We start from the raw sequence: 23,139 nt of genomic DNA on the forward strand, positions 1-23,139 counted from the left end.
CCTGAGTGCTAGCAAAAGGTCTCTAAGGCTATGTCTACTACACAGCAGCATTCATAGTCCGTGTCTACACAACAGGCAGTTATTTCGACAATGTTGAAATATCGTCAAGCTGGAGGACTTTTTACTCTGACTCCTGTAATCCTCATTTTACGAGGAGTAAGGGAAGCCAGAGGAAGAGTGCTCTACCTCTGGACTTCCTGCTGCGTAGACAGCATCAAAAGCCAAAATAAGCTATTTCAACTTAAACTAAGCAATTGATGTAGCTCAAGTTGGATAGCTGATTTCAGCTTTAGCGCTGCTGTGTATAGGTGTCCTTACTGTGCTACTTATAGCGTGTGTTTGCAGCCCTGGGCATATGGCCCTGTCCTATTGTGTTGCATGAAGCAACCTAGAGAGCTGGGTTCAACAAGACAGGCTTGCAAGGCTGGTCTTCACTGTCACACAAGTGTTTAAAGTTAACACTATCACTTCAGTTCAAAGGGTAGCAAGCTGTAGGCCCTCATTACTGCTTTATATCCATTAGGCACAGTGTCACAACATCATGAGGGGAATGAAATCACTGAGTTCATGTTCCAGTACAAAGCAGGGGCAGGATACCCATCCTTCAGCCACATAAAATGTTTATTAGAGTTTATAACCTAAAAATCAGCCTGAAGTCTGCAAAGGCTCTTACTTCTCATTCATTCAGTTCTTGTCTCCCCTACAATTCTAGTCCTCCTTTCTCCTTCAAAGCAACTATAAATAATGCAACCTCTCATACAACTAGAAGGATGAAAAAACTTGCAGGGAGGCAACAGTTTACAACACACCCAGAAATACAAGAGGAGCACAAGTTCCAGCTGTGGTTTTAGGAGCATAGACGGTCCTATCTTGCCCAGAGACAGATTAAAACTGGTTCCCCAGCAATGCCTGCCCACATGGAGGTGTACCACAATCAGTGAGTGAGCCCAAGCAGGGGAAAAGCATGTTAATTTTAATCTGCAAGTTGGAAGCAATACTGTAAATGTAGATAGCAGTTTGCTAAGTTTAAAACTGCCCTTCTTGCATTTGCAACTAACCACATCAGTCAAAGTGCTCTTCTGAGCTGAAATTACAACTCTCAAATAGCCGGGTGCAGCAATGTATTTTGGTTGTACAGACCACAATGAAGTTCTCTTATTTGGCAGATGCTAATCTCCATGACAAACCAAACAAAGCATTATCCTGAACGAGAAGCTAAAGTAAAATTTTCTTAAATTTGTAGTTTTGCCTGGCAACAACATAATGAAGTGAAGTATTTCTTGGTAGAATATGTGCTTTTTAAATTGTTCACAGACAAGATATTACAAAGAAACTGTCTTCTATAAAACAGATTATTGCTAGACTATTAGCAAGAATTACATGCAGACTTTGGGTTCTCCTGATCAGAATTCAAGGGATTACTTTTCAACTTATTATTTAAATAAGTACTTGCAAGGAACACACTCAGGCTACGTCTAGACTGGCATGATTTTCTGCAAATGCTTTTAATGGAAAAGTTTTTCTGTTAAAAGCATTTGCAGAAAAGAGCATCTAGATTGGCACGGACACTTTTGTGCAAAAGGACTTTTTGCGAAAGAGCGTCCGTGCCAACCTAGATGCGGTTTTGTGCAAGAAAGCCCCAATCGCCATTTTCACCATCGGGGCTTTTTGCGCAAAACAGTTTTTAGCTGTCTACGCTGGCCCTCTCGAGCAGAAGCATTTGCACAAGAGGGCTTTTTCCCTGAGTGGGAGCAGCATAGTATTTGCACAAGAACACTGACAATCTTACATTAGATCATCAGTGGTCTTGTGCAAATTCAAGCGGCCAGCGTAGACAGCTGGCAAGTTCTTCCGCAAAAGTGACTAGTCTAGACGCAGCCTCAGACAATTAGTTTTCTTCATTACAAATGCCATGCTTCTGCTAACAAAGTGGGATTTTTATCCTGAAGGCAGCCACAGTCACTCATGTAATCAGTGATTCAGCAGGATGCATTGTGGATCTTGAGGCAGTACTAAGCTAAACCTGCATATTAGTTATCATGATCTATCTACTACTGGAGAGGTATTCTGTTGGCAAAGACAAAATCAAGATCCAGACTGCTATTGTTATTCAAGAGCATAGAACTCATGAGCGTAGAACAATTCACACCTGTACCCTGACAAATGCATTCTACCTATCTAAATTCCCCCTGAAGTTTTAGCTGGGTAGGATCAACTATTCTATATTCTTCATTTACTACTCTAAATTAAGAGTGAATGATTATGTGGGTAGCTGCAAAGAACTTGCCCTTGCTCCAATAGCATTGTAGCATAAAGCTATATCTACAATCTTCCTCCATGTGCTCTGTCTGGCCATGTCATGCCATAACAATCACTCTTCAACTCAACCCTTTCCCAGGGACAAATGCATTCATTACCTAGCAAGTGACAATTCCCTGATGAGCCCACCAGTTCTGACAAGCACCCAGTTCCTCCCTTCACAATTCTATACACCTTTATATACAGAGGCAACATCAGATTTACCTTAAGCCACCCACAAATCTCAGGTGTTCCAGTACCACCTGCAATGAAAAGCAGTCGGTGCCAATGACTAAATCTAGTTGTGGCACGAGGGCATTTTATTCAAGAGCATCTTGGTGTCACCAGATTTAGGGGTAACTCAGGTAATGAGCTAATCTTGCATTTTAGTAAAGCTCACACAAGGTAAAATATTCTGACTTCTCCTTGACATGATTTTAGTCAGATTACTATTTACTAGTCATTTAATGGAACAAGTTTTCCATTAAAATGGTCAGTTCATGTCACAGAGCAGCTCAGAAGCAGCACTGAAATTGGGCAAATAAATGATCTTAAAATGTATTAAAAAACCCAAATTGGAATTCTGCAACACTCCAGTGCTAGCCCTTACTCAGCCACAGCTTTCATTGACTTCATCGCTTCAGGAAGGTCTGCAGAAGTTGGCCCTATTTCTCTGCAATGAGTAAAGAAAACTACATAGTAAACTTACATAGACTTTATGGCATTTTGGCCAATTCTCAAAGTTCTGCAGACACCTGGAGGATGCATTACATACCACCAAATTCTCTTCTGTGTCAAATTGTAGGCAGCTTCTTTATGTTATATAAAGGCCAACTACTAAAATGACCATCTGCAAGGAATGTTTCAAGAGATTTTGCAGTTTCAAAGTTTGGTACACATGGGGAAAAAGACTTTTCTTTTGATCATATCCTTTCTACAACATTTGTTCAATTATCTGGCTGATCAGTGAAGGTTTATAGCTACCCAGTTTAAATAACTGCCAAGAGCCCAGCAAAGTTGGGTTGGTTAATTAAAGTGGTATTCAACTAGCAACAAACGAAAACTGTTTTGGAAAACATCTAAGATAGTAGGCTCTCTTGCAGGCCTTTGGTGCACATTGCACTGTACAGTACTTGAAAATGCTACTATAAATTAGTAATTTAACTCAAGATATTCAAATAGATCATTTAAATAATTGCATTAGAGAATTAGATGCAGGCAATAGGTATCTGCCTCGCTTAAAACCAAACTGGTGTTTGAGTGTTAAGCCCAAGAGGAGCAAGTGTGCTGCAAATGTAATTTTCAGCTTTGAGATGGAGGGATCTTACTGTTGGCAGCACTAAGCAATACTAAGTTTCAACCTGGAAAAATCATTGGAATAGCCTAGGTTTGCTTTTCATGGCTTAATCCCGGCCTACAGGGAACACACAGTTTGTAGTCAAGAGAAACACTATGTCAAACTTGTCTATTTTTCATAAAATACTCATCCAAAAAAGAAAAGAGGCCTATTATAAACTTCTAATTGATATGTTAGCAAATTCCATATGTTCTTAAACAGCTTTCAAAAATATTTCAAGCAAACCTTATCCAGCCATCCTCAGCTGTTGGCAAAAACGTAAGTGTATGAAGTCTGCAAACCAGTCTAAATTACATGGTAGGGTAAAAAGTATATTTTGATGTTCAATCATGAAGTAAAAGATGCAGAATATTCTGAGATGTATTCATATATAATTTAGCAATTTGTGTACTTGCCATGACTTTAACAATGAAACAATTGTGCTCCTGCCATCACTGTCATTTAGCTTAAACAGCTCTTCACCAATCCTGCTGTTTACCTCCTAATGTCTTTATACACGAGTGTCATATCCTCTCAGCCTTTTTTTTGCTTTGCTATATTAATTTGTCTTGATCATAGGTGACCAACCATAACTGTACACAATATTTCAGTTGAGGTTGTACCAGTGCCTTCTACAATGGCATTTGTACTTCTCTCTACTAGAAGTGACTTTCCTGATACATCCTAAGATCACATTGACCTTTAGAACATCACAGGTAGTGGCATTATAATTGCCATTGCTATTTGTACTTTAAAAAAAATGAGAGAGCTAATTGTTCTGATGTAAGGAGACTTTGTAAATCTGCAGTGCTATTACCTGGAGACAAATTTCTCAGTACAACACACTTATTTTTAAAAATAAGAGATCAGGCTGAATGTCTTAAGCTGCTTAAATGGGCTAGATCAGCATCAGGAGAGAAGACCATACTCCTTACTAGTTCTATGGCTGCCAATTTCATTTACTAATATACTAGCATAGCTATGAGGTGCTACCTAGCAGTTAGATTCTGGCAGAGTGAAACGGGACTTGTCTTTCATGATTGCATCTTATGCTCTAGAATCTCCACTTTCATTTTTGAAAATTAAATCTCTAGCTCTTGTGGTTGCAAAGATCTTCAAAAGGCAAACTGGATGTAAGGCAGGATAGTCTTCTTGAGTTTGCAAGAGCTTGGAGCATGTTTTGAGAAAGTGAGGCCACAATTCAAATGAGAGGGACTCAGGACTGATTTATGAGGGCTGAGGGTAGGATGGAAATTGCTTCATCTAAGCAGGTAGCCCCTCACATTTTCTGACACCTTTTCCAATTGTGTGATGCCCTGCTTTATCCTTAGGTTTGACAATTTGGGGGGAGGGTTATGAGAGATGTTGATGGATAGTGGCTATTTTAAAATTATTAAAGTTTTCAGATGCGCAAAAGTCTGGGTTTTAAGCATTTTTCAATTTTTACTGATTTATCTTTTCACAGTGGCACAAAATTATAGGGGGAGAATTAGGCAATTCGTGACTGTAAATCTTGAGGTTCAAAAATGTAACTACAGGCAGTCCCCGGGTTACGTACAAGATAGGGACTGTAGGTTTGTTCTGAAGTTGAATTTGTATATGTCAGAACTGGTACATATTGTAGGGGAAACTCTAGCCAAACATTTCTCCAGAGCTCAGTTTTATTCTCCCACACCTCACTTCCCTCAGTCCTTTATTCTCAAGCTGAGGTGTCTGCTGAGAAAAGCCGCTCCGCATCTCCCTGGTCTGCTGGGGGGAAGCAGCTAGTGTGGGGTTGCCTCACCCTGTTTGTAAGTAGGGATCTGATGTAAGTCGGATCCATGTAATCCAGGGACTGCCTGTATAAGACAAATTGTCAACATCATGTCAAAAATATACAGAATAAATATCTATAAATCCACCTCTAAAAAGTTGTCAAGCAGCTTGACTTTCTTCGCCAAACTGTAGATTTCTATTATTCATAGAAACAGGTTTTTCATCAGTTTGTACCTGTGCAGTGAAACACACTCACCATCAAAAGCTGAGTCCTTGTAAACCAGTGGTAAAGCCAGAAGGGCAAATTTGGATGGGTGGGCAAGGATGGGTGGGGTAAGTCCTGACCCCACTCCCCAGCCTGGAGGACAGCAGGGCAAGCCCCAACTGGAGCTCCAGAGGGGCTGGGGTGGGCCTGGATGTAAAGTGGATGGCCCATGGCCCACTTAGGCCTGTCTTTGTCCCTGTTCCAAGCATAATTATCCTCTCACTCCATGACCTCCTGCATCTCTAACTGCCCCTTCCACACAAGTCTCATTCTGTGCCCATCTCTTTCATTTAGGGAAGGGATTGCCTGTTCTCATACCCAAGGACAGGGAACTAGAGCCCTCTTCTTTCCCCACTCCCAAAGCATGGGGAGATCAAGGATAAAGGAGGAAGCCAGAAGGCTTGGCAGACACTTTCCCACCACAGGAGGGAAAAGGGAAGAGGAGATACAAAAAAAGAATCCAATAGTTCAGGGCTGGCTCACCTTCCTTCTTGACCCTCCCTCTGAACAGTATAAAAATGGCTGTTTTGGAAGATACATAGAGATTCTTGCCACCCTTATTGTAACTACTATTCTCCCACATCTGTATAAGATAACCTGTGGTTACTGCATAGTGCATTATCAGGAATCAATTACTCTTTTCTACCTACCGTAGTTGACAAATGCCAGTTGAGTCTTGCTGTTCTTCCAAATGTCAGGAATCTAGTGCAACCCTCTCTCTCCACGCTGGTCAAGAAGCAGATTTTAGTGTCCTGCTTCTGATGCTAGAGTATAGCATGGGATATGACTTGCAAGCATTACGATTTGCCATACAAAGCGCACAATTAAACAAAAATCGAGAGCTCTTCACTACAGTGATAACAGTTACAATACTTATTTTTTAAAAAGCAACTCAATAGGTATAAGGGGTATTCTACATAGAAATAAACTGAAGAATCGAGAAATGAGTTTTAAAAGATAAAAAGCATAGAGCAGAAAGTTAAGTTAAACGTATAGCCTACTCTAATAGCTAATCTGTCCTGGCAAGCATTAATTGGATCCTCTACAGCTGAAGTTTTGCTCTGATGGGTGTGATTGGGTCATTAGTGACATGTTTGACTAAATAGTCTACACCTGGGATTTAGTTATGCTTGCCTTTATAAGTGCTTATTCATTGTATCAATCTTTGAGACATCCCAGAAAGCTTCCTGGCACAAATGATCACAAGTGCCAAATTCAGTTCTGGCTTATGAAAGGGCAACTCCTCTGAACTGCATCTGTTTAGTCAAAGGCTGAATTTAGTTAAAAAACTTGGCATCTATTGTAAATAATAATTGTTTTAAAAGCGGTGTTTTATTTTAAATGGCTTATGCAGCATTGTATTAGTCTAGGACAATTTTAAACCAATTTTACAATCAGCTTCAGAATTTGAAACCTATCTGGAAAACAGTAGTGACAGATTTAAATTCAAATGTTGTATTGCAGTTTTTAAATGTTACAGAATTTTATTTTTTGTGAAATCCAGTATTTTAGTTGAAAGGACATGTAAACTTTAAAGTGTTACATGGGATATCCATTTATCATACAAAGTTTAGCAGAGGATTCAGGGATAGTCCTCAATATAAATTTGGGAAATCATGCACTTTTAAAACTGTAAAACCACAAATACATTGAGAACTCATTGTATACTTTAATTAGTGGCTATAATCCTGGATCTTTCCTTTTATGAAATTAAAGAGACAATGTTTGCATTTATATTTACTTTGATCAAGGTGTTTATTGCATCTCATAGGGCATACATGCACTGGGTTCTTAAACCAAAATACAAAGAAAAGCTATTTTGAAATTAGCTTTATATAACTTTCCCCCATTACATTGTATGTTACCCCCACAGTTAATTCAGATACAACCACTTTTAATGGTACCATACATTGATTAAATAGATAATTTGAAAGACTTAGGTGAACATCTTTCCAATCCAATATGCTTTGAACGAAGAGCTGCCAAGCCACTTGTAACACTGATCAACAGTGACCTCATTTAAGAGTCAAAATTTTAAGCCAAGCCATCAGCACAAACAGTGTGAGAACAAACTAAAAACTAAAGAAACACATCATGTACAGTAAAGGGTGTGATTCTCTGGACTGGAATGAGATCTAATCACAAACCGTACAAAAACTACTCACAGCATAGTTGGAGAATGGAAATATGGTACTCTAATGCATACAAACAGGTAAGCACTAAAGTAACAGATGTACATAAGAGTTAAATGAAAGATGACAAAAAAAACCTCGCAGTGTTACTACAGACACACCAAAGAGTGCTTTCATATTTGACATTCTTGAATGCCAGCACAACTACGGCTGCTTTTTTCAACTACATAGAGAGAAACTGACCCTTTACTTATTTTCAGTGCATTTAGCCATAACTGATAAATAAGTGAATTTAAACAAGAACTCAAACAGTTAAAATATATGTTAAAAAGTGATAAATATGGTTTCCTTTCAGATAGGATTTCTCATTATTGGTAAAATAACTTGAAAGGAGTATATGTTATGGAAGTTGACCTTTATATTACTTTAAATAATAATATCTTAACATATATGGTGCCACAAAAATAAAACATTTCTCACAACAATTGAAATTCCTGTGACTGGGAAAAATGTATTCCACACAAAGATTTTGCCTAGTTAAGTGTCTCTTACTATTGGTATTATTACACTATATTTTGTAACAGATAAAGAAGAAACTGAACTGTTAGGGAAATTGTAGGTGTTTGTCAAAAGTTATATACATTGAAACCTTCAAAACACAGACACATCGCTCCAAATGGCTCACCACACAACAGCTGCATAATCTGCCCCCATTAAATAGGTACAGAAAAGCACTAGAAGGCATCAGAAACATACATCCATTGTTTAAAACTGTAGAACACAAATAACCCAAGTACACGATTTTAGAGAGAGTAGGGATAACAGCTAAGGTAGTACACATTCCTAACGTTCACTTTCACAGCTGTGCTACACGTTTCGGAAGTAAGAGAAAGTCTGAATAAGCACTGGGTTTGGTACTGGTGGCTCCCTTTGAAACTCTGAGCATCAATCTGTGATTTGTAGACTCCAAACTCACACATTTTTAATATCCAGTCAGAAAAAACTGCAGCTGTAAAGACAAAAACAGAAGGAAAAGCTACACAAGTGTTTTCACTCCAATTTGATTCAAAGTGGTTTGCACAGCCTTATCATACTAAAAGCAGCTATGGAAATCCTCACTGGCCAAGTGGCTTTCATACAAACATTTAAGAATCTAGCTATTTTCTAACAAGTTCAGATGGAAGTGTCTCCCCAACAAGTTAGTCCAGTTGCAATATTGGGGCCTGTATCATGCTTACATAGAGCTCTTTGAAAACACTGGGTTCTAGTTATAATGAGTTACCTGTGCTCAAAGAGAACTCTAATTTAGCATTATCTATAGCCAACACCACATAGAGGTGGACTTCTGCTCTAATTGGGGGGTGCTTGACCCACCGTCCACCAAAGGCCTCACCCCCACTCCACCCCTTCCTCCAAAACCCTGTTCAGCCCATTGTGCCCTTTTCCTCCCTGAGCACTCTATTCCTGCTCCCCCCAGAGCCTCTGAAGGCTGCAAAACAGCAGTTTTGCGGTCATGTGAGGCACTATGGAGGAAGGGGAGTAGATCAGTAGAGCTACTAGTGGGCAAGAAGCAATGTGGAGAAGAGGACCAGGGGAAGGGCTGGGCGGCCAGTAAGTGCCATCTGCTAAATTTTTCCCTATGGGTGCTTCAGTCCTGGAGTGCCCATGAAGTTGGCACCTGTGCTGCAACTGGTGTAGTTGAAGCAATCAGTGGAAAACACAATTTGACTTTGTCTACAGTTGTGTCACCAAAGATGTAGCGCCTACAGTCACTGAATCAGGACAATTCTCAAATGCAAAGTCTAGAGTAGTCTCATTTCCTTCTGATGTCATTTTCATAAGCTGTGGCTTGCACTGAGAACAATGAGAAACTGACTTCACAGAAAATCATACATCTACATTCAGTTGAAAAGCCACTGTCTCTCTTGTTTAATTCTAATAAATGGACATACAAAACTATTCAACACAATTTCTCATAGCGTATGTACTCTACGTCAGTGGTCCCCATATTTTATTGGCTGGATCCCTTAACCCATTTTGTGATGTTTTGAGATTTGAAACAATGGTAAACTGTGGTTACTATCTTTTCCCTTGATTGCTTTTTTATTTTCTTCTCAAATTTCTGCTCCCTTCATTTCCCCTCCCCCTCTCTCAACATATCCTTCACTGGTGTTTGTTCCCTTCTGCATCCATGTTTCCCCTAGGCTGTTCCACATAACATTAGTCAATGCCTTATGCCAGTGGTTCCCAGCCTTTCGTGGCTGCCGCCCACCCGCCACCTGCCCCGGGGCCGGAGCCGCTCACGCGCCACCCGCCCCAGGGGCGGAGCCGCCCAGCCCAGATGTTTCAGCGGGCGCACATAAATGCCCCAGCGGGCGCCATGGTGCCCACGGGCACTGCGTTGGGACTACTGACTTATGCCAAGAGCAGTGCCCTGTAACACTTCACAGGGAGGAAAAAGGAGAGACTATCGGGCTGGAAGCAGCAAAGGATGCAGGCAATGTCCTTTCCATCCCTAACAGAGATTTGGCCTCTTTGGAGGACATGCGTGATTCCACACATTTGGGAGTCTCAATTTCACTTACTCATAACAAGTTTGACATCAAATCAGTTTTATGGCCACAAATAATTAGGATTATAATGTAGGACTGGTCACAAGAAGAATTAATGTGAAGAGGAGAGTCATAATTTATCAATGATCTATTACAATGGTAGCCCAAAAACCAAAAACAAACCCAAAACAAAAACCACAAAATTACTTCTGGCAACATAACCTCGCTTTCAGTTTTGCCCCAATGTTCTGTCCAACTCTAATAGCCTTCATAATCAAATTACACAAATGAAAACTGGCTAGAACTGAGAAACTAAATTACACAACAATGAACTCTGAATAAAAATAGTAAACATACAGGTATTTAGTTTACAGAGTACATATGAAATACATGGTAAAAATGTTCTGACTGAAAATTAAGTCACATGAATAGATATACAGTTACTAATTTAGTCTGTTTATATCAAATAGATGGCATAGTGAAGAAGTTATGATTTATATGTGTATTTCAACTTAGAAAAAAGGGCTTTAACATGTACCTCATGTTTCGCATTTAGAGTTTTATTTTTCTGCAAAGAGGTGCAGGTTCTTCTCCAAAACTTAAAAATGAAGGGGGATACTTGTAGTAAAGTTTTACATATTGTACTAGCTAACAGCTGCAAACCAAATACATAACTAGAATAAGTTCAAAGTCAGACAGAGAATACCTTAATTGTTTACAAGAAATCTTTGATGTTAAGATCTGCTAATGGGTCCTTCGTTGGAGGTTTCTTGGGACTCTGAGTTGCAGGTGTAGGGCTTGGAGAGAGCTAACAAGAGGGAAAAAAGCAGACACAAGAAACAAAAGAAGATACAAAAGCATTAGAAGAGTCATTCAACACAACAAGCACATGGAAACATGCAAAGTTAGAATTCTTTACTTATACAGGCAGTCCCCGGGTTACGTACAAGATAGGGACTGTAGGTTTGTTCTTAAGTTGAATCTGTATTTAAGTCGGAACTGGCGTCCAGATTCAGCCGCTGCTGAAACTGATCAGTTTCAACCACGGCTGAATCTGGACACCAGTTCTGACTTACATACAGATTCAACTTAAGAACCCCAAGCGTCCCCAAGTCAGCTGCTGCTGAAACTGATCAGCAGCTGATTCCAGGAAGCCCGGGGCAGAGCAACTGTGCCTTGGGCTTCCTGTAGTCAGCGCTGGTCAGTTTCAGCAACAGCTGACTTGGGGACTCCTGGGGCAGAGCAGCTGGGGTGCTGCTGGGTTGCTCCAGTAGCACCGCTCCTTGGCGCTACTGGACCAACCAAGCAGCACCCCAGCTGCTCTGCCCCAGGAGTCCTGATTCAGCCACTGTTGAAACTGACCAGCAGCGGCTGAATCAGGTCGCTTGGGGCAGAGCAGTTGGGGTGCTGCCGGCTTGGTCCAGTAGTGCCCAGAGCGGCGCTGCAGGACCAACCGGCAGCGCCCCAGCTGCTCTGCCCCAGGGTCCACAACAAAAGTCTGGTCTGCTGGGGGGGGGCACACTAGCTGCGCCCCCCCCCCCCCAGCAGACCAGGGACACAGGGAGCAAAGCGGCAGCACGGGGTGCCTCGCCTCTGAGGCTTTGCTCTGGCCGGACCGCTTTGCTCCCGGTGCCCCTGGTTTGCTGGAGACGGTCCCCAGCAGACCAGGGGCACCGGGAGCAGCTTTTCTCGCCCCGGAGCTCGAGGTGGCTGACCGCTGCCTGTGAACTCCGGGGCGAGAAAGCCCCGTTCGTAAGTGCGGATCCGACATAAGTCGGATCCACGTAAGTCGGGGACTGCCTGTAGGCATTTTATGTTATTTCTAAAAAGTTTGAATCCTGTGTTTAATTTCAAATACAATTACGACAAAGTTGACAATACTTATGTAGTAGACATTTTAATCCAAGACAAATTAAGGTAAGGTTTTCTAAGTAATTTACTAGTCACATTTGGCGACAGTGAAAGTTTTGCTCAGTGTACCCATTAAACGATTTGGAGTTTAGAGAGCATTTCAATACCCGATGTACTTACCCAAATAGATTACAACTTTTCTAACTGGATAGTTAGAGCTTTGATAGGAGCATTAATCGTGTAAGAGGGAAATTTAAATTGATATTTTATAGTAATAGTTTAACATGCATGTATAGAATATACAATTATTTTTGTAGAATAATGTAGTTCATGTTCACTGCCAAAAGCAATCTGTACTCAAAGGAAAAGCCAAACCTACAATTTATTTTCAGCACTATTATGAGGTGAATAGGTGTTATCCCTGTTTTACATTTCAGATACCTAAGGGCAGAGAGATTAGAGGAAGCTTTGGACCTTAATTTTGGTTGCTTAATTTGAGACATCTCAGACCCAATTTTTCAGAGTATTTTGCATTATCTATCACTATATATGCTCCCTTCCTAAGTCAGTGGAAACTATGCTTTGCTCAGCACTTCTGCAAATCAGACCCCAGGCTGCCAATTCAGGCACTCAGTAAGTAGTGACCACCTATAAGAAGTTTGGTTAAGTGGCGTTACCTCGCCTAGGAACTCCGTGGCACAGATCTAAACGTATTCCCCAGAGCAGCATTCAACTGCCTTGACCTGAGACCTTTCTTTTTCTTCCTACAACTCCTATCTCATTCACTAGACACTCACCAGCTTCTGCAACAAATGAAGCAGGAGTTCTACACACGACAGCCTCCCCCCTTGCTACACAACCCTTATTCACCCCCATAAAAGGTCCATCCTTTGTCTGAATGAGGCAGAGGGACACATTTAACAGCACTTTTTCAAATATTTATAAGTTGGCCCAAATTTGGGCACATTTTGACAGGGACAGCAAAAAAAGCACCCCTATTAGCAAGGCCATCCCCTTGCCAAATTTCTCCAGACTGTTCCAAAAATGGGGGGAGGGCAGGGAGAAGGATGCCAGAACTTAAATGAATGAAATGATAGCCAGAATTTAACATGAGTTAAAAACCAACATATTTTTTCAGAAGTCTTGATCTGAACTGTTTGGCAGAAGCTTTTCAAAACATTTCAACTGGAAGAGGACATCCTGCATGGAAAATTTCACCTCAGGTTGACAATGTTAGAAGCAAGTGAAAACAGTCTTCCAGTGGGATGTGTCAGACAACTTCATTAGGCAGTGCTACAAGTCCTGCCTATCACACACCTTTCTTTGTGTCTCATATACCATATACTCTCCCTTAGAATTAGATCAGAAATACAATAGAATTTGATTGAGTGAATACCTAAGATTATATCTAACAGATGCAACTGTTACTGTAGATCATCTGAAATGTCATTATACAAATTTTATATACAACACAATACAGCCATAATTTAAACATTTCTTCAGACTTTACAAAAAAATCATTGGTAATAATGTGTTACTTCACACATACATATCCAAACCAAGATCAGGGTCCCTATGTGCAAGGCACTGTATATATTGTAAGAAATATAGAATTCCAACCAGGGCCTGTAGTCCCTAAATGACAGTTGTTCCCAAGCAGACAAGAAATGAGATTGACAGAGTATTTTAGGGAAAGGGCATCTCAAGTTATTATCTACCAAATATTTCCAATAACACTGCTGTGTCGGGCAGTGATCTGCCTAACTGCACCTTGTTTAAGTGAAATACAACAATAGAAGGTTTTTAAGGGAAGGGATGGGGAGTCTTTTCAAATCCATCTCTTCATTCTCACTGATAATTCAACAACCAACTTTTATGTTGGGACACAGAAGGAAATAGCACATATCATAGAATCATAGGACTGGAAGGGACCTCGAGAGGTCATCGAGTCCAGCCCTCTGCCCTCAAGGCAGGACCAAGCTCCGTCTACACCATCCCTGACAGATGTCTATCCAACCTGTTCTTAAATATCTCCAGAGAGGGAGATTCCACCACCTCCCTTGGCAATTTATTCCAATATTTGACCACCCTGACAGTTAGGAATTTTTTCCTAATGTCCAATCTAAACCTCCCTTGCTGCACTTTAAGCCCATTACTCCTTGTCCTGTCCTCAGAAACCAAGAGGAACAAATTTTCTCCTTCTTCCTTGTGACACCCTTTTAGATAGTTGAAAACCGCTATCATGTCCCCCCTTAATCTTCTTTTTTCCAAACTAAACAAGCCCAGTTCATGAAGCCTGGCTTCATAGGTCATGTTCTCTAGACCTTTAATCATTCTTGTCGCTCTTCTCTGTACCCTTTCCAATTTCTCCACACCTTTCTTGAAATGTGGCGCCCAGAACTGGACACAGTACTCCAGCTGAGGCCTAACTAGTGCAGAGTAGAGCGGCAGAATGACTTCACGAGTTTTGCTTACAACACACCTGTTGATACAACCTAGAATCATGTTTGCTTTTTTTATATAAAGGAAAACTTTCATTTGATTTATTCTCCTAATGCTGCATTCACTTCAGTGGACTTTAAAACTAGCATATTAAAGTTCTTCTTTAGCAGATATTCAGTGCTGTAAATAGTATTAAAAAGCAACTTTCCCATCAGGGTTTAATAGGAGGAAAAGCTTACACAGCAAATGGCAGGGCGGGGGGGGGGGGGGAGAACTATGCCACTAGCACACTATTTCTAATTTTAAAAACTTACATTTAAGTGTTTTACATATAAAAGCAGACTTACTTGTGCACCAGGTCCAGCTGCAGCTCCAAATGGTGGCCTCATCATAGGCTGTCCATACATAACTGGCTGCTGAGGCATCATGGACACACCTGTTCCAGGAGGAGGCTGCAAAATTAAGATGTTAAAATAGATAAGGTTGCTAAAACAATTAGGAAAAGTTATTCAAATGAAGGAAAGTCTCACTTACCATTCCAAATCCTGCTCCTGGCTGTGCAACAGGGGGGGCACCTGAGGCAGGAGGAATAGCACTTGCTGGAGGCACAGTTCCTGTCTGAAACCCAAATGACCCCACAGATGAGAATCTCTAGCATTCTACATAGTCACTGTTGAAATTAAAGTGTGGGAAAATCTTACTGTACTTCAAGATCAAAAATGTCAGTTCATCAGAATTGTTGTAATAAATATTGGTAGGCAGCAGATGTTACCTGACTTACACAGCACCTCACCTTGTAAGGCAATTCAGCCATTTTCATGCTCAAAACACTGAGAATTAGTCATCAGAAATGTCAAAGTTTGGTTTCTTCAAAAGTATCAAGGATATTAGATTTTAGATATTCACTAGGATTTGCATGATAAACTCTACTCTGTAGACAGAACTAAGAATTCTGAAAATAGCTTCTATATTATCCATATCTTAATCAAATATAATCAGAAAATGATGGCAAGAGAAATCTTTTGTACAGAACTGTAATGCTATTTCCCATTTCACTTCTTACCCAATAAGAGTCTTCAAATAGGTTAAGGGCAGTTATAAAAAGGCGGTGAGTGATCAATTGTTCTTAATGTCCAAAAAATATTGGGCTTAAATCTGCAGCAAGGGAGATTTTAAATTAGTTTTTTGCAAAAAACTATGTAACTATTAGGACAGGTAAGAACTTTAATAAGCTTTCAAAAAAAAAAAAAAAAGGTCATGTAATTCCTACTTTTTAATAAAACGAAACACAGTAAATCAGGGATTGTTTATCTTGATCCAAGATGAGTAACATAATAAGAGTGCTACAGATCCTAGCCAATTAATTACTGTGATGGATTAGCGTATGTCTGTATGCGTATCAGTCTGCACACTGTTTTGTTTTGTTTTGTGTAGAGAGCTTCTATATCCATGGTGACCAGGATGGTATTTTCAGGGAGATTACTGATGATTTGGAGTTTCCTCAGGAAGTAAGTGGTATCGCAGAGGCACACGCATGGCACCACAATATGCCAACATCTTTATGGCTGACCTTGAACAACTTAGAATATGGTTAGGCAAGCAGAACTTTATATAACAGATCTGCAGGTGGCGATCTTGTCACAGGCCAACTCCTCAAGCCAAATACACAAGGAAAGCCTGGAATTACATTATATACACAAATTCAATTCACATGCTACTGGGCTCAATCAAGATTTGGGATGGTGGGGACTTTATCACTGAGGTGCTAACAGCTTTCTGAATGGTGTCCATCCTGCCTTAGCAATCTATCTACTGACTTTGATTTTTACCTGCTTTGGTCTAACACCCATTCTCCAGCAAACAGGAATGGGGGTGGGAGACAGAGCATCTTTCTCTACCCCTCCCCTTCCCTCCTCCTATTTATTTTGAGTTTTCATATTCCCTATTCATAATTCTGGTCATCTGAAGAAGTAGGCTTTGCCCACGAAAGCTCATGATACCATCTACATGTTTTGTTAGTCTATAAAGTGCTACCAGACAATTTGTTGTTTTTTTCTGTAACAGACTAATTTGGCTACCCCCTGAAGCTCATTAACCTAGATGGTCTTTTATTTAAATGGAAACATCCTAGAGCAATGAGCTGGTTGCAGACCAAGGGAAATAGAGTCCCTACGTTTGGACTTATGATGGCAATAACCAAGTAACAAGTCACCTGTCCAGGGACAGGAGTTGCTTTGGGGGGGAGGAGGGGGAGAAAAAGGGTCATCACTCTTACCAGGGTCTCCTCTCATACCACCCAGGATAAAAAGGTGTGGCTCAACTGGAGGAGAACAATTCTGAAAGGACTACCCAAAAGGCTTCCAGAGCAGCAAAAACATGACAGGGAGGCATTTGCATACAGCTGTTATTTTCTATAGGCTCTTTACCTGTTCTATTTGCACTAGGAGTAAATGGTAATTTTAGGAATTCCTCTGGAAGGTCTCAGTGTTACTTGCTTTATCTGTTACGCTTCTTTTAACTGACACTGAATCCCCAAACAGCACAATGATAATCCAGAGGGTCCGTGGTTTCAGTTTAATTTTACAGATCATCAAGAATTACTGAAGATGCTTTGGAGAGCTAGCACTAGATTCAGGATGGAGGCAGTTGAACTGTGTCATCTCTTCTCAGGAAAGGGGTAGAAAAATCAGCTAATAGGTCTCCCCCCCCCCACTCCTTAAGAACCTAAGAGCCACCACTACCTTTGCAGTACACATCTACAATGGTCCAGAGCACAAGTTTGGCAAATTATGTTACAAAGCCAAGCTTTTGAATGCACATCTTTACAAATACAGGTAGGTTTGCCTGAAGACTAGCAACTTTATATAAGTTTTGATAACAGTAAAAGACAAAAATAGTTATGTAGAGCCACATGTACCCTCAGTTATAGACATTGGACAATTCTTAGTAATATTCAGCTCCCTGAATATTTAAAGAAAGTTCCAAAAGTTCCTAGAACTATTAAAGTTCACAAAAACAGGAAGAATGACTAACTTAAAATAGCAGCAGCAAAGATAATCATTTAGCTAACATTTTCGCATGAACTTAGGACTCACAAAAAAAAAAAGTCATATGATACCCTGGACACAGCCAGAGAACGGACAGCACAGGTGATGGCAGCAGTTGGTCAGCATTGGCAGAGCAATGCATCTCAAAACTGCCCTGAAAGGACTTAAAGGGTTTTAACTTCCATGGCAGATTTTTTTTTTGCTGGCTTCAGACACTAGTTATGAACTCTACCAAAGCCACCCAAGCCATTTAACATAGACCAGTCAATTCCTATCAGATAGTGACTACTTCCAGTTACAATCAATCTTGTCTGAGTTTGAATGGACAACTAGAAGTTCCATATTTCATTATAAATATCCACATGCATCCAAGCCTTATTTTTTCCCTAATGTGTGTTGGAAATGAGGCTATTGGAAATGAGGCTATATTGAAACCACTGTCTTTAAACTTGATTTTCATAAAAGAACTTATTACAAAGTTGTTTCTCATGAATGTGCTACAATAGCTAGTGGATTAAGTATCCAGTAACAAAGACATGGACATCCAACCACATTAACAGATTAATGAGAATTCCCATCTAACTTTAAGCCAGCTGTAAGAATTGTAGTGCAGGCAAAGAGCAGCTAGCATTTTGAAGTTTAGTTTAAAAAGAGGCATAAGTAGATTTAAAAGCACTTCAAAATGAAGTTAACTTGCACCACAGAAATTTGCCCAGACTTTCTGGTAAGAAAAAAAGTTGAAATTATAACTAATTCATTCTTCAAAATTCCACACCCACCTTAAATGGAAGTGGATAGTATGACTGCACAAAATGTTTAGTTTCCCCAATGAAACTTTTTGCTCAAGTTGCAACAAGAAAAAACCTGTTGTCTTGCAAGTGACGGACCACTCTGTGACAAATTTACACAGATCTCGAGCTGGTGCTAGTCAGTGTAATTCCATGATGCCAATGTACATCAGTTGAGGATCTGGCCCAAAAGACATTAATTGTCTTATATCAACATTTGCCAGTATTAATCACATCATCATAGAAGTAACTACAGTATTTCTCTACAGATCGAGACAATTAAAATAACTCTGATCTCACAACATGTTTAACACATTGATGAATACTCAGTCTCTCAGAACCACATGGAGAAACACCATTTTGTGTTCACAACAATATTTTGTAACTATTCCCATCATCAATTGGGGACATGAAGTGTTAAGACTAGTTACAGTACAAAACTACGTACCAAGGGACCAGTTGGAGGAACACCAGTTGACCATGTTGCAGGTGCTACTTTTGGTTGCCAGTTAGCACCTCCTGTCAATCTCTTTTCTCCAGCATTCCACTGAAGGTCTCCCCTAATAGGTGAGCAGAAGCAGAGAGATACAAGTAAGAATAAAACTCTATATTGAATGTACAAACTAAACACTTTGAATGTATGTATGCACATTAATTCACAAACATTAAACAAAGATAGCAGCCACATGAGTCTGCCACAGGGCAGTTGAGAAATTCTTGAATGTATTCAGTGCACACTGAAGATTATTTATTCACAATTTCTGTGACAGTCATTGGCTATGGCAACTAAATTGCCAAGTTTATAATAGTCTTGTGTTAAAAGATAAAAACAGAATTAATGAGATGTAAAGGCTTTCACCATTAACATTGAATAAGCAGCAATATGGAAGAATGCAAAAACATTGTTTCGTGCTATATTCACATTAACCTATATGTATCAATCTAGAAGGGAAAATACAATGTATATTAAAGCAAAATGTGAGAGATTGGCACTTAAATGCTACTATTGATAAAGACATTTCACAACTAAAAATCTTGTTCAGAAAGCTGTAGCAGAAAAAAAAGGATGGCTTTTCTCTTCAGAACTGGTAGTTAAGTCGTAAGATAGAAGATCTATAAAAACAAACAAACATTCAGAAAGAAGAGGAAGAATATTTTCACCCCTTCTAAGATGAAAAATGATTAGTAAGGGGTAGCCCAAAGTTTGAAACTTCAACAAAAAGACACTACAGGGGAAAAACCATACACACTACCAAGATTTGAGGCAAATGAAAAAACTAGTAGAACCTCCAAACTTGGACAGTGTTGAAGTTGCCCACCCTCCAACTCCAAGCCAGCTAAAAAGGAAACAAAAAAATCTGACTGTTAAACACCCTGCTTTACAAATGTAGGGCTTGTTTGATGAGACAAGTGGGAAAGACTCTATTGGAAACTTTGGGTGAAATCCTGACACCACTGAAGTCATCTTGATTTTTACTTCAGTGGAGCTGGGACTGCACCCTAAATTGGGACTGATTGTTTTATGCTGTAACTGAGAAAGTGGGCAAATCACTTGAGGAACAAGAGATATGGCAGAAGAGAGCCACACGATAACTAAAGTAAATTTTATACTCTCCTGTTTTCAAAGAAAGGCAGCGTTAGTCACGATACCCTGGGCTTCCCCCCTTACCCTCCCGTTAGCTCATTCTAAGTAGAGGTTGTGAACCAGCTCACTAATCAGTGGAGTCAATCAAAGAAATGGTATCTAAATGCAGAGCTCAGCATAAAGACAAAGAGACAATGTGAACTTAGACACCATCAGTTTTAAAACAATATATTTCACGTAGTTTCAGGAGCTAAATTTTTCCAGTTACCCTGTCAATGTTGTGGTTTTACAAATACCCATTTTCTTATTTCTTTAAAAGTACATCACCTTATTAGTATGGAAACTGACAGACTAGTGAAACTGACTATTGGTGCATTTGACAGAATTTTGAATGTAAAGGGGGGGGGAAGGTCTCTAAACTTTCAATTTTATTAATCTCAAGTGCTTTAAGGACCAACATTTTTAAACAATAAACCCCCCAAAATTCAGAACTTACTTTTTTGATGTGGTACCAGAAATTCCAAGATCTGAAAGTCAGACATGAAAATGGGATAAAAAGTTACTTGTTTATACAGATAAATGAAGGATTCTGTCAAATTCTTTTAATCTAAAAATTTGTGCACCCGAACAAAACAGATCCAACAGCACAATCGTAGAAGTAGTGCTCATTTTTTCTAAAAGCCCTCTAAATGATGAAAGCTATAATATGAAGCACACCAGTTTCAGTGATTTCCTAATGACAAGCTTGGTCTTTTAAGAACTTAACATTTATTTAACATATTAAATAAATAACATGTTAGGGCCAGTATCACTGTTTACTTGTACATGTATTTATGTAAGTGTGCAAAATAAAATATAAATATGGCAGTCATGGATGCAAGTGGCAAATCTAGGTTATCTAGTCATACTTGTGAGAAGTTCCAGCCATGTGGATGTAGGTGTGCAAATAAGTTGGTCTTTAACAATATCCTTTCAAAATTAAACAATTGTGCATTGCACTTCCAGGATAGGACTTATGTATGCATCAACTGGCTATGTCTGTCATTTACAAGACCAATTGATATCCTGAAGATCAAAATTCTTCTGCATTTCACTTGTGCATATCCTCTGCCCAGAGATACAAAGGAGTAACTGAGGATGGAATTTTGTTTAAAGGATCATTTACTAGCGATCCTGAAAAAGAAGAGAAGCAGCCAGCTTCGCTCTTGTTGATTAGTTGTTTTCAGGACTGACAAAAAAAATCTGCTTGTAAAGCAAATACATATTAAAGGATGTCATTAAGAAGCTTGGAACAGTGCAACATCTATGGTATTTTTCATGCCATATTTTAAATGTGGTTCCCTTTAGCCCAAGCATTTGGTCTATCTGTATTCAGGGCCTTGTAGGGTTGTTTCTGTTAGAAGAAGAGGTTGGATATACAAGTGGGCTGTGTCTACATTGGCACCCCTTTCCGGAAAAGGGATGCTAATAAGACCAGTCGGAATTGCAAATGCCGCGGGGGATTTAAATATCCCCCGCGGCATTTGCATGAACATGGCTGCCGCTTTTTTCCAGCTCGGGGTTTTGCCAGAGAAAAGCACCAGTCTAGACGGGATCTTGTGGAAAATAAGCCCTTTCAAGTAGGAATAAGGGATCTTATGGAAAAGGGCTTATTTTCCACAAGATCCCATCTAGACTGGCGCTTTTCTCTGGCAAAACCCCGAGCCGGAAAAAAGCGGCAGCCATGTTCATGCAAATGCTGTGGGGGATATTTAAATCCCCTGCGGAATTTGCAATTCCGAAGTGTCTCATTAGCATCCCTTTTACGGAAAAGGGTGCCAGTGTAGACACAGCCGTGAGGTTTTTTGTGTGTAATTCTGTTTACAAAGAAAGTACTTAGTCTTGTTTCCCTGAAAAAGTAGTAACAGTTTTCTTGCTCAGAAATCCAGTGTGATTTCTTAGTGAGTACACGTCTCAAAAAAGCGCTCTGACTTCTCCCAGGGCCATACTCTACTGCATCTTGTACTACAAAGGTGTCCTTGTAGCCAAGAAGGCTAATGACATATTAGGGTGCATTAGAAGAAGTATTGCTAGTAGATCTAGGAGTGATTATTCCCCTTTATATGGCACTGGTGAGGTCACATCTGGAGTATTGTATCCAATTCTGGGCACCCCATTACAGAAAGGATGTGGCGCATTGGAGAAAGTCCAGTGGAGGGCAACAAAAATGCTTAGGGGGCTGGAGCACATGGGTTACAGGTTGGGATTTGGGCTTAGTCTACAGAGAAAGTGAGGGGGGATTTGATAGCAGCCTTTAGTACCCGAAGGGGGCTTCCAAAGAGGATGGAGACAAGCTTTTCAGTGATGACAGGTGGCAGAACGAGGAGCAATGGTCTCAAGTTACAGTGGGAGAGGTCTAGGTTGGACATTAGGAAAAACTACTTCACTAGGATGGGGTGAAGCACTGGAATGGGTTACCTAGGGAGGTGGAGGAATCTCCATCCCTAGAGGTTTTGAAGTCCTGGCTTGACAAAGACCTGGCTGGGATGATTTAGTTGGGGTTAGTCCTGGTTTGGGCTGGGGGGGTTGGACTACGACCTCCTGAGATCGCTTCCAACCATATGATACTATTTCCTGCTGTCTGCTGACTGAGTTTTATTTCCTTTTACATAGGGACTTAAGTGCAACCAATCACAGTGCTGTATCTCTACATGTGTAATCAGAGAAAAACCTTAGACCAAATTATTTTGCCTCTGCTCAGGCCTTACCATGCTGGCAGTGGCTTCTACTGTTTCAGCTATCACTCAGTATCCGCTGACTTTTACCAGGTCTGACTGACAACTCTTAGACACTCCTTCAGCTTAATGTAGCTCTATAACATTAAGTTCTAATTTTTAGATCTGTGCTCTAGTCTGTTTGAAGTATCTAAGCTTGAAAAACCTGTTTTCAAGAAACCAATGTGCAAATGTCCCTTTGTGTGCAGAACTGACCAATTTAATGTGCCTGAAAACAGAACCTCTAAGATGGAGCTCAAACTTTGGCACAAGACCAGGAACTTCCATTCACAGAGCCATGAAAACCTAAGTGCCTTGTTCCCCTGGCCCCCTAC

At 40.2% G+C, this 23,139-nt stretch overlaps 1 protein-coding gene across 1 annotated transcript in view; it reads right to left on the reverse strand.

Moving 5' to 3' along the window:
- Window positions 1–7,390: 7,390 nt before the first annotated feature.
- Window positions 7,391–23,139, reverse strand: part of SNAP91 (synaptosome associated protein 91) — a 126,519-nt gene continuing 110,770 nt past the window's right edge. The window contains exons 25-30 of the mRNA XM_006124205.5: window positions 20,548–20,578; window positions 18,915–19,026; window positions 15,166–15,249; window positions 14,979–15,083; window positions 11,045–11,146; window positions 7,391–8,795 (exon numbers count right to left, since the gene is read on the reverse strand). Of these exons, the coding sequence (XP_006124267.3) occupies window positions 11,054–11,146; window positions 14,979–15,083; window positions 15,166–15,249; window positions 18,915–19,026; window positions 20,548–20,578 (425 nt within the window). The 3' untranslated portion in view covers window positions 7,391–8,795; window positions 11,045–11,053. The remainder of the gene's footprint in view (window positions 8,796–11,044; window positions 11,147–14,978; window positions 15,084–15,165; window positions 15,250–18,914; window positions 19,027–20,547; window positions 20,579–23,139) is intronic.

This window comes from Pelodiscus sinensis, chromosome 3, assembly GCF_052426305.1.
Source record: "Pelodiscus sinensis isolate ZL-2025 chromosome 3, ASM5242630v1, whole genome shotgun sequence".
Taxonomy (NCBI): domain Eukaryota; kingdom Metazoa; phylum Chordata; order Testudines; family Trionychidae; genus Pelodiscus; species Pelodiscus sinensis.